The sequence below is a fragment of the Cydia amplana genome, chromosome 15 (assembly GCF_948474715.1).
Source record: "Cydia amplana chromosome 15, ilCydAmpl1.1, whole genome shotgun sequence".
Classification (NCBI taxonomy): domain Eukaryota; kingdom Metazoa; phylum Arthropoda; class Insecta; order Lepidoptera; family Tortricidae; genus Cydia; species Cydia amplana.
The window spans coordinates 13,773,735-13,786,874 of NC_086083.1; the positions used below are offsets into that span (position 1 = coordinate 13,773,735).

Sequence of the window (13,140 nt, forward strand, 5' to 3'; positions counted from 1 at the left end):
TGTTGACTTAGTAAACTTAAAACTAGCTTATTGGTGGCCTAACTTTATGGAAATGTGCCCTGTATGAGCAATGATTCTCAAACTTTTTGGATTTTGGAAAACTTAAGTAACTAATGCCTAGTTTACTCGGTGAAGCCTAACATTTCCATGGGTGTATTACTTGATTACTTACTTACTTGGCCGGTACGAAGACCTAATGACCTAAAGTGAGCCTTGGCCTCCAACACAAGAGCACGCCAGTTTGCATGGATGCATTGATATACATTGTTATTACAAATCCAGACTGATTTTATTGAAGTACCCTCGTATTTCACTATACTGCACATGTATTAAAAATAATAATGCGCCCCCGCAACTGGATGACTTAAGAATAATGTTGACATATTGCCCAGCTAAAACTGACTCTAAGGAAAAGAAAACAGCTACTTATTCTACTTTATTTTAACTGAAATTCCTAATACTTGTCTATGTTATTTCAGACTAACAAGGGCCCTGTCGCTACTGATACTTCAAGACGCCTGTTCGACGGCTTTGTCTCTAGACTTTTGCTGCAACCATGGCTGTGCCTGCTGTCTACACAGAACACTACCGAAAAATGAAACACCATGATTTTCCTTCATGTTAGGTACTAAGAATGCTAACTTAACCTACTGTACACTATTATTTGATAGTAATCAGAACATGATAGCAAAGTGCCGTCAGCAGAACAGTATACTGTAATCCTAAGCCAAGCTATGATAACATGGTACCACTTTGTACTACAAAAATGCTTATGTATGCACACTGTTCGCCCAGGTGCTTAACTCGTTACAAATCCTAATCGATTTTCGTGAAATTGATTGAGTAGTTAGTCATTATCAAATGACTGAGGTACACAAGACAGCTCGCAGGAGCCCTTGTAGATAACGGTAAAACAATGAAACAGTAGTTATACATATTTCAATGCTATTCTTATTCTTGACAGACATTGTGACATTTTTAGGGTCCCGTACCGTAGAGTATGTAGGTAAATGTTCAAATACAATGTATGTTCTACTAATCCTCTAGTAATAATTGTTGGTTGAGTTGAGGGCAGTGAATGAATGGTCGTGGAGATCCTTGGGGAAGGCCTTAGTCCAGTATTGGAAGTCTTTCGGCTGAGATGAATAATGATACTATTACTGTTTTCTTAAACTAAATATCCTAACAGTACATACATAAATACTTGTTTATTCTACCATAGCAAATGTGTGATGTTTACTAATCAACCCAAACATAGTCCTAACAGACGTGATTGTAGTAGTAGTAGTAATAGTAGTAAATTATTTCATTACACAAAAACGGGCTCACATAAAATTTACATGCATTTATATACAAAGGCGAACTTGATGACGACTTGTGATTGACACTTAAGACACAATATTAATCTTTCTACGCGTGGGTCTAACATAATTGTCTGTTACTTGATACTATTCTATGAATGTCAAGGCTATGTTAAGCCGTCGAATTATGTACATATGAAGTTCTATTACTCATTTTGTAGCTTATACTCCTAGAGTGATATTTTATCTGTAAACACGCCATCTAACAAATCTAACTTTTATATTAACGCATGCGCGTAGCTAATATTGTTTTATGATATAGAAGGCAAAAGAACAGGCGAACCGCCTGAAGGCAAGCGATTACCGTCGCCGCGCTAAACCCGAGGGCTTGCAAGTGCGTTGTCGGCTTTTAAGATGGGATATAAAAGGCAAATAAACAGGCGAAATGCCTGAAAACAAATGATTACCGTCGCCCCGCAAAACCAGAGGGCTTGCAAGTGCGTTGTCGGCTTTTAAGATGGGAGAATAAGAACGTGGAATACGCCCGCTGCTCCTTAGTATTTCTGCGTGTAAATGAGCAATTCCACGCCCCCATAATATTCAAATAAAGCCTATCTTCTTATACAACTAGATATCTTATCTTAGCCTAGGTTATCTTAGATAAATCTGTCTAGAATATTGGCAACTGCTTCCTAGCCCAGTCGATAGCGACCCGGTCTGTGAATACTGCCTGGCAACGGCATGCTCCTGCGCGTCTACCACATGAATATGCGCTTCCAAGTCATGAATATTATCTATTTATCTAAGTATGTACTTATCCATACAGGTATGCACTGCGCCGCCTATTACCGGGAGTACAAGCACTGCCTAGCCCGAGGCCAGGTTGATATGTGAAAGATTGTCCTGACCGATATATTTATTTATTTATTTCATTATCATTAATGGTACTGAAGATAAACTAGTTCCTTAACGAATCTATGACGCAAGGGGAAATGTCTGATTGTATTCGCTTAAAGTAACCGTTGTAAGTGCTAAAGTTATACTACATGGCTTTAATTTTGTTACTTTATTTTTCAGATATCAATGACGCAAGAAGATGGACTTAAAATTGATTTTTTCTGATGGTAATCATCCTAACTCATGAATATAAAAAGGAATCCCTACCAACAGCAAGAATGATGAATGAAAATAATAAAACTTTTTTATTTTTATTAAACAGTAACTCTTAAGGATTTATTTATTTTATTTTTCAATGCGTAGTGACTATTGAATAATAAAGATAATGCTTCATGACTTTTATTTATACCACAATAAAAGCGGAGTCCAAAATTAAGTGTACCCACTCCATAACACGGTCAGCAAAATGTGCCGTAAAGGCTACTTTTACATACATATATCCTAAAAAACCATAGTAAACCAGGTAAACTATATCCTGCGTCACCGGCTTACCAAAATGTAGCCATAAAGGCTACTTTCTATTATTTATTTTTAGAAACCTCGGTATCCAAAATGAACCTAAAAGGTGCATTTTAGATCCTTTGGTCACGGAACCAAAATGTCACCTCCCACTACCCACTTACCCACTTACTTAACTAACCATAATATAAACACCCCATTTAGATTTACCCCTGAAATTTGGCCATGTGATTTAGTCGTGATCGTCTAGTCTAGCGTTAGGACCCCTCGAAGTGAACCGCGGTACCCTAAGTTCTTTAATGAGTATCAGCTAAATTTTGGACTCTGATTTTACTTACAATTACCTGGACTTTAGGAAAAATATATTACAATATTGAAAGCGCGTTTTGTTATGATGTTAACGAATAACTTACTAGAATAATTTATTAAAATACAGAAATAGTACCAAAAGTTACCAGAATTTATTATTGTAATGTAAATGGAGTTATATTTTACTTGAAGTGATTTTATTTAGGTAAATGCAGCATATATGATAATATGAATATAAAAGAAATATATTTGTTAAAATGAGTTTAAAAATGGGGTTGGTAAAAGCCTGCTACAATCTATTAAGCCTCCGGGATAACATATGAGTAGCACTCCTGGGGTAAGCCCATTTACACCCTAGCATTTAATATTATTATCTACCAGCTTCTATTCGAAATATGCTACCCATACGCTCGATGCAGGATTGGGGGCTCCTAGTCCAATCAGCAAGGTCAATTGGAACTCCTACCCTACCTCTTTAGCCAGACGGGCTATGACCAACACTTCGGAACCTATGCGTACCTAGATGGCTATGGAAAGAAGTGTCAAAGTATCCATCAGTCATCAAAATTACTATTCTTTTTTATTTCAAAAACTAGGGATGCGAATCCCATTTCCATTCCCCAGAACTAAAATATAAACTGTATTTCTAGTCTTTTAGAAGTATAAACGAAGTACTAAGTTTATTTGTTAAACTATATACTAAATTTTATGAGACTGAAATATCAAGATGAGCATTATTTCACTCAAATCTTCCTTTGGATTACTCTTGCCTGCCAAAGGTTCCCTAAAACAGCTAGTCATCGATTTTCTATCTCCGAATAGACTGTGTTCCCTACTAATCCCAACTTGATATTTATGATTTTATTGTGTAAATACCTTAGAAACATGATTGTAATACTCAGTACCTCGTCTTTACATCAGAAAACCAGAACTTCATAAATAAAAATAGAAATAAAATTTTACATTAATTATTTTCCCCAAATAGATTAAAATATTGGAAGATTTAAACAATTGAAACCCTTTACCTATTAACGCACAATTTTAGTATAGTAAGACCGTAGTTGAAGTCCCTCAAAAAGAGAAATACATCAGTTTTATAGACCAAGACTAGAACGAACCCTAAATTCCGAATAATTAGTGTGTGATTTTACCCTAAACCTACCCTTGTCCCTACTCTAGTATAACCAAAGCACAGTTCGTACTTACCATCGACCTGGTACTTTGGAATATACGCAAGTGTATCCCTACTAAGAAGCTGTAAGAGTTCGGCGAGCGATTCCGAGAATGCAACCTAACAGCTCGTGGACTTGTCTCCCCCCATGGCGGGTTGCACAAAGGCAGGGTGGCAACATGGGTAAGACAGGGCCCTATTATGTATATAAGTGGTTTAAATAAATATATTTAATATACGAAGCCTCCAAATACTGTAGATTTCAAATGGGCCCAGATTACTCCGGATGATGCGCACGTGACATCCCCATTATTCATCTAACAGCTGGACATTGGAGAGCTAAGGAGGGAGACGTTTTTCACCTTCTATGTTGGTAAAGAGAAGGTGCCAAGATAACCCTCATCTTGGAGCAAAAAGACTCCTAGACAGCTCACATTTAACACCGCAAGGGGTGAGCTGCCCAGTCGGACAAACAGTCAGTCCAAACAATGATCTGGTTTTAAACTATATAGCAAAAGACCCCATAGTAAAACACTAAAATAACTAGGTTCAATTTTACTAACCAAACTACTCACAAAATCAAACTAACTAATCACAGAAGTGAAATTCCCTTAAACACCGCTATCTAAGTTCAGTTTTATGACGATATTGTCCCCACAAAACCAAACACAGACACTCTTTCCAAGCCCCTGTTATGCAACGATATTGTCCCTGCATAACGTGACGGCACTTAGAAAACACAATGTAGAAAACTTCACTATAACAACACACAGTAGCAAAGAATCCCCGCAATAGCCCAAGTTCAGTTTTACGACGATATTGTCCCCGTAAAACTAAACACAGACACGCTTTCCAAGTCCCTGCTATGCAACGATATTGTCCCTGCATAACGTGGCGGCACTTAGAAAAACACTGCGTAGGAAACTTCACTATATTTAAATCCCGTACACGGTAACAAAGAATCTCCACAAAAGTCTAAGATCAGCTTTACGACGATATTGTCCCCGTAAAACCAAACACAGACACCATTTCCACGTTTAAATTCACCAGGATAATTCCCGGCAAAACCAAACATAGTAACAGTAGTAGAGGAACTTTGCTCACCGAATACTTAAACGCCCGAGAACCAGAGTCACTGCTAGCCGATGGTTGAAGAATGAATGAATACCGGCGGTCCGCTCCTGCCTTTTATACTCTTTTACTGGCGACATACTGGCGACATAATGGCGTCATACTGGCGACATAACGGCGACATACTGGCGACATAATGGCGACATACTGGCGACACAATGGCGACATACTGGCGACATAATGGCGACTGGCGACACACTGGCGACATAATGGCGACTGGCGACATACTGGCGACATAATGGCGACATAATGGCGACATACTGGCGACATAACGGCGACATAACGGCGACATACTGACGACATAATGGCGACATACTGGCGACACAATGGCGACATAACGGCGACACAATGGCGACATAATGGCGACATACTGGCGACATAACGGCGACATAATGGCGACATAATGGCGACATACTGGCGACATAATGGCGACATAATGGCGACATACTGGCGACATAATGGCGACACAATGGCGACATAACGGCGACACAATGGCGACATAATGGCGACATACTGGCGACATAATGGCGACATACTGGCGACATAACGGCGACACAATGGCGACATAATGGCGACATACTGGCGACATACTGGCGACTGGCGACATAATGGCGACACAACGGCGACATACTGGCGACATAATGGCGACACAATGGCGACATACCGGCGACATAACGGCGACATACTGGCGACATAACGGCGACATAACGGCGACATAATGGCGACACAACGAGACAAACATTAATCAGAAAGTACCAGGATACCATGACTGAGGAAGAGGTCATTTGCCCCGTACCTATTAGCGATATGCAACCGACGACCAGTGATTTATCAAGACAAATGTTTACCAAAAGTACCAGGCTACCATAACCGAGGAAGAGGTCAAAAGTCGTAAAGTTCGATGCTACCAAGATCTATCCCTTTCACGCTTGCGTCTTAGAGAAAGACGGAGATATTCTCAATGACGTCTACGCACACATTCACAGGCAATAGTCGGGTAGTCAGTTTGAGTAGACTAAATTATAATAAAAGGGAACGCTTTATGGCCCCTCTACACGCACGAACCTGCAAGTATTATTTTACTTTGAGATACTTTTAGTTTCTTTCCGAAAAACACTCCTGTGTGGAAGTATTTTACGTTTATTAGTAGCAAACATACTCAAAACATAGCGGGAAGTTTAAAATCTTAGGCGTTTTGGACTGTTTGTATTAACTCTGTACTAGGAGTTCAGACTTCAATACGACCGAACGTCACGCTGTCAATGTCACTGTCATTCTAATGCCAAAAGTTCACATATTTGGGTTAGTTTCAACTTGTAATGGTTATTTTACGCAAGTTATTAATCTAAATAGCAAAAAATTTATAGTGGGTTATATATTTAATGAAACCACAAGTGGTGAAATACGAAACGTGCACTTCAAGTTGTAATTGTGACATTATTCATTGGAATCATGCATGAAATACGCGACTGAAAGGGATTTTAGTATTCAAGGTATTTCTTTCTAGTTTGTGTGTTTTGTAATGAACAAATTAGGTTAATACTAGGTATGTAATAGGCATACGACCAGTCACAAAAGGATGCGCCGTTTGGCGTTCAAAAGGTTAAAACAGACTTTCGAACTAATGTACGAGAGCTGGCGGCTACCTCGCACAACGTATCAGCATTGCGATACAGCGAGGAAATGTCGCCAGCATCCTTGGTACAATGCCTCAAGGGCCTATTTTAGATTTAAGCTAGTTTTTAATTTCTTTTAGTAATACACTGTATATATCTTAAAGTTTTTATGTACGAGTATATAGTATGGAAAATTCTCTACTTTGGTTATTCCGGCACATACATTTGTCATGCTAGAGTTCGCAATTGTGCCTTTTTGTGTAGATTATGTAGAGTCACTAAATATGAAGTGGTTAGAGGAATTCCTAAAACTATTGATAGTTAGCTTGCTTAGTTCTGAACTAAAATAGACGCAAACAGGATAGGCTATACGCCTAACTATAGTTTTAGCGTAGGAGCTTTTAGCAACGTTTTAATTCTATTACTTACGTGGGTATGGATGCAGTAGGACGCAATTTTGGGTTAAGAGGGGGTGTAAAGGCAGGATAAAAAACCGGACAAGTGCGAATCGGACTCGCCCAGCGAGGGTTCCGTACTTTTTAGCATTTGTTGTTATAGCGGCAACAGAAATACTTCATCTGTGAAAATTTCAACTGTCTACCTATCACGCTTCATGAGATAGCCCAGGCCGTAGTAAATCAAAGACCGGGTCGACCGGGTCGTATCCGGGCCGGAGCTTCCGGCACCAACTTTTCTATGGCATATGACAGGTGATCACGAGATGCTTTCCATAGAAAACGAAGCTCCGGAAGCTCCGGCCCGGACACGGCCCGGTTTAACGTAAGTCATCTTTAAATTAAAAATAAAACCGAGGGGCTATATGCCAATAAAAACAATTTTATGCCAAAAATGCCTTACCTACATAATTTTGTAAAAGAACTGACACTCTTCAAACAGCTAAGAACCACCACTGGAAACCTCGCTTTCACATAAAAAAAAACGCATCGAAATAAATAAATATTCTTGTCATTACACTCATTATCATCTATTCATCTCCCTCCCTCAGGACAAACATCACAACTGCTTGGCAGCGCACCTTCTCCCCCTCCGTCTCCCAAAAGACCCTGGACTGGGGGCTGGACGCGGGCTACCCGAAGGTGTTTCCTCCCGACCCTGCCATGGAGCCGTTCAGGGTGATGGCGTCCGGAGAGACTAACGGGCTGGGGGTGGAGCTGTACCTGAACGATAGTGAACACCAGGTGGCTTGTGATGGCGCTAGTGTTGGGTTTAACGTAAGCATTTTCACTTATATAAAAACCTGGAAGTCTCTAAATAGATTAAGATCGGGAGTTGGCCGATCCAAAGACAACCTCCTGAAATGGCGAATCAACTCGGGACAAAGTGATGCACAACGCATCATATGATGCAGTGTTCCCTGTGTCCAACTACGTACACTACAGAAGACCTCATAAGAGCTACCCCCCGAGGCTTAGAGGTGGCAAGATATTGGCAAAATATTATCTAGTATGATTAAGTCTTCTTCTAGTATAGAAGAAGACTTAATGAAGACTATACTAAGGCAAAAGCCTTCCTCCTGTCTTTCCACTCGTTTTTATAGAGACACAGATCAATCTCTGTCGCATTTAGGTCGGCCCACCATTACCGCCTGAGCTTGCCTCGCCACCTCTTCACCTTGTGGCGACCACTAAGTTTCCGAGTCTACCCTTCTGGCATCTGGCAGAAATGACCAACCTTCCATTAGTAATCAATAATAGATAAGTCCGGGATTACCGAGGAGTCCGGGGATGCCAATTTTCCTATTTGATTACTCAGCAATTTCAAATTAAAATATACTCTTGTCTTTTTGCCACAAAGCTAGATCGTGTGATTAAAATTACATGAAATATTGGCGTCCATTTTTCTATCCAGTTAATCATCAGCTCGCCAACCAACCACGTGTACACCAGCACCATCATCCGTCTACCCATGGACCGGATGACAACCATCGAGGTGTACCCCATCACCTACCGGACGGATTCTTCTCTCAAAGGCCTGTTGCCGGAACGGAGGCAGTGTTTCTTTCAGGATGAGCGAAAGCTGGAGTACTTCGAATCATATACGGACAGTAACTGTAAACTGGATCTACTGATTGGGGAAGCCAGGAAATCGTGCGATTGTGTTCTTTACAACTGGCCCAGTAAGTCAAGTTTAGGATTAACTTGTTTCACGGGGTTTTTCAAATGACGAAATTTGATAGACAGTCCACATAAATAAATACCTAATAAACAAGGAAAAACTTACAAAAGTCCATAGTAGGCCAATCTTACAGTGATCTGGTGGTCTAGCATGAGTTGCGTGCTCGCGCATCAGTCTCGCTGATCAGTATAACTAGCCTCAAACTAAGCAAAGCTTATTAGCACATAGGTACTACATGTTCCTTCATCTAAGTAATAAATATATGTACCTACACCTTCTACGCAGCGATATACATATCATCATCTTCCTCGCGTTGTCCCGGCATTTTGCCACGGCTCATGGGAGCCTGGGGTCCGCTTGGCAACTAATCCCAGTAATCGGCGTGGGCACTAGTTTTTACGAAAGCGACTGCCATCTGACCTTCCAACCCAGAGGGTAAACTAGGCCCGTATTGGGATTAGTCCGGTTTCCTTCACCGAAAAGCGACTGGTAAATATCAAATGATATTTCGTACATAAGTTCCGAAAAACTCATTGGTACGAGCCGGGGTTCGAACCCGCGACCTCCGGATTGAAAGTCGCACGCTCTTACCGCTAGGCCACCAGCGCTTCGCAGCGATATACATATATATCTACTTAAATGGATATATACATGCCTACTTAGACACATAGAAAACATCCATAACTCAGGAGAAAAATATTAAGTAGTATACAAATAAATGTCTTTGCCTCAGGACTCAAACCTCCAGTTTTGTTTAATTTATGTAAAACTTATGAAAAGGCTCCCCAACTCCTAAAGTTACCAGTGCATGTCCGTGAAAAAAGAATATACAGGATGGCCCAAAAATACGTTGTGAGATTGTTGTAAGACATACGCGCGTCGCGCGAGTGACTTAAAACAAGTGAGTCTAAACCGTAAAATTATTCAAGATCCATACCGAGTTATTAATTGATTATCTACTTACATCAACCTACACCTATTGTTTACATGATTGTTTCAGAGAAGTCCCCGTTAGAGCCTATTTGCTCCACAAAATCGGATTACCTGTGCATAAACGATGTTAGAGGTAAATTATTAATTACCTGTACTAAGATCAGAACTATGGTTTATAAATTATTTTAATAGAGAGCAGGTTTATTATTTCTCTCAGGACGTTGGTAAATAATTGCACGATGATACTTTAGTAAAAAGTAGCTGAGTTTTGAGATTAAAAGTTTATACATATATGTACTCACATATTATAATTTTAATTAAAATACAAATCAGTTTAACGCAGTCAAGCCTTCGACCCCTTCTTAAGATAATATAAAAGATAGTTTATTCAAGTAGGCATATTACAATGCGCTTAAATAAAGCTACACCGGCTCCAACCTTACACCTCTGCCTCGTGAAGATTTAAATCCCCCCTCAATTGGAGGAGGGTATCCCAATATGGGACCAGCAACAAACTCTTACTACCCCCCTCAGTATACCTATAGGTAGTTACCTACATTAATAATAAATAATGAAGTAAATAATGAAATGTGTTTTAATAAAAATGTATGTATTTTGTTTTGTAAATTTTACTGTAGTTTATAGCTAGTTTGTAAGCGATTTGGTGCACAATTAACAAACAATTCATTACAACTCGGTACTCAAAACACCCAATGAATAGTTATCATAATATCTCGTTTCTATAACACTGAATAGTTACGTAACTGCTACTAATTTAATTTTCTACTTACTGAACGTTGGAATTTCAACTAAGAACCTGTTTAAGTACCTACTTTAATGTCTACAGGATTCACATAAATTAAGCTAAGTCAGACAGTAAACAAAGATTGACGGAGCAAAATGTAGATGCAGTTTAAACATAGGGAACACAGTAATAACTATCTACATATCTTTAATGAAATTAAAAACTTTATTTGCCTAATTGTTGTACCTATGTCATGTAGTTGGCAAACAAACGCACCTACATCCAGCCTGTTGGTAGTGCCCTACCGTAGGGCACTGTATAGGTAGACTATAATTAAATGTCTGTCATTCCAGTGGTGTCACATGCACACCCTTTAAAATCTTATTTAGATGAATCCCATACTGTAATTTTTAATTAAGACTATCATACATTTCTTAGACAAACCAGGGGTCGACTTCAGGAAGAACCTACCTACCCTACTACCAAATCAAATTATTTTGATTTGTTTTTTAAGTAGTCACACTAGTCACGACTAATATAATTATAAACTGAAATAGATCAGATATGATACACTAAAAAAAATGTGACCAATTCCACTGGTGGCCGAGGCGGGAATCGAACCCGCGTCTTTAGCTTACGCGGCTAACCTATCCTGTTTATAATTTATAAGTATATTATCTGTTCAATTTTCTCGCAGCTAAAGTGGAAGAGCTGCTGATATACGCTTATTTCGCGGACAGCGAAGAACAACGAAAACCAACGGGTCAGTCCAGCTCATGCCACCCGGCTTGCAATGACGTCATCTACAACAGCCAAGTGTTTTACTCGGATCTGAAGGCAGACCCAGCTGAATCGCCCAAGTGGGGCTATCCTAAACCGTGAGTGGGACTTAACTATCTCTCTTTCTCTCATCGCCCATCGAAAGTTAGATATAAGTACATATATTTGTACATTCTACTATCGGGCACATGTCTCTCATGTATAAGAAGAATGATAGGTATAAGCCAACAAGGCAGTCCAGCACTATTGACTTGGCCAGTCCACTTCACGTCATGCCTGAAGTGTTTTCCAACTTTAAGACTCATCCGGGTGACCTAGCAGATTCACGCAAATGAAGATAACCTCACCTGTAAGGCTAAGATGGTCGGCTCTTTATCATTTGTCACCATGCGTGGCACGTTCTAACAAATATGTAAGTGCTAAAATGACGCATGGCATGACAGGTGATAAAAATACGACCACGATACCCACTGCTGTGCCCATACAAGTGGCGACATACCTTTAGTGACCTTTTGTCTTTTACAAAACTAATACGTTCATTGTTCAGTACCTAAGTTGTGATCTCTATTTTACCGGCAGGGGGGAAATAACTCGGCTCAATGTTCATTTCTACGACGACAGCTTTCTTGGGCAACATCGTCATGCGCAGTACGATGATTACTATTTTGTTGGTACGTTGCACAAATTATCTACTTAATCATGTGTTGTTCATCTCGATCTTCTTATCATCAATGCCTTGAGAAACGCCGAAGTTAAAGTGCCATTAAAATACCTCATCAACTCTGTCGACACGTTTCAGGAGGGACAAGATAAGTCCTAATGAATAATACGAAACAAAAGAAGAACATCGCGATTTCATAATTTCGGAAGGTAGCTTCTTAAAATGTTCCTTAACAAATGCCAATCTTAATATTTACTTAACGGCCTTAATCCCTGTCCACTCTCATTACCATGCCAAGTCATCCTTGCGTCCTTCAGCATTACGCTTTCCAAATACTTTTCCCATTATGACGGTTCCCAAAGTTTTCTTCTTCTTCGTTAGGTACCTGTAAATTTTTGAACGACTCAAGACACGCCGTCATTCATCCCGTAGAACTGCTCTCCGCGAGCATTCGCTTACTGTGGCCGACACACTGGCCTTGCTTTGGTCGATCCATCTCATTGGCGATCTTCCTCTAGCCCTAACACCCTCCACTCTTCCTTGCACAACCAGACATACTATGGTGACTTCCAAAGTTTATGGCTAGGTAAATGACTTACCTGTTTATCCAGGAGCCATCGGCGGCCTGCTAAGCTTGTTCCTCGGCTTCAGCATCATCAGCGTGGCGGAGCTAATCTACTTCGTGCTGCTGCGACCTTTGCACGCAGTGGTCACCGAAATCTGCCATCGCCACAGGAGTTAAATTAGCTTAATAGGCTCTAATGGCCATCCACACAAATGTCATTGTAACTTTTTCACTTATTCACATGATCATAATCATAATCATTTAATCGCAATCCATGGTATTACAGGTGTTAACTTAGATTAGGTACAGCATGGACCCTACAAGGTGATGTATGTATGTACTTTAAATTGAATCCAAGGGTGGAAAGACATGGGTT

At 40.0% G+C, this 13,140-nt stretch overlaps 2 protein-coding genes across 2 annotated transcripts in view; both read left to right on the forward strand.

The window, feature by feature from the left end:
• Positions 1 to 12,994, forward strand: part of LOC134654618 (pickpocket protein 28-like) — a 34,079-nt gene extending 21,085 nt beyond the window's left edge. The window contains exons 6-11 of the mRNA XM_063510084.1: positions 7,951 to 8,176; positions 8,814 to 9,081; positions 10,081 to 10,146; positions 11,456 to 11,636; positions 12,118 to 12,209; positions 12,811 to 12,994. Coding sequence (XP_063366154.1) covers positions 7,951 to 8,176; positions 8,814 to 9,081; positions 10,081 to 10,146; positions 11,456 to 11,636; positions 12,118 to 12,209; positions 12,811 to 12,941 — 964 coding nt within the window. The 3' untranslated portion in view covers positions 12,942 to 12,994. The remainder of the gene's footprint in view (positions 1 to 7,950; positions 8,177 to 8,813; positions 9,082 to 10,080; positions 10,147 to 11,455; positions 11,637 to 12,117; positions 12,210 to 12,810) is intronic.
• The window catches only part of LOC134654625 (CAPA peptides), a 193,575-nt gene that overhangs the window by 62,990 nt on the left and 117,445 nt on the right, over positions 1 to 13,140 (forward strand). The gene's annotated exons all lie outside the window — the stretch shown is intronic.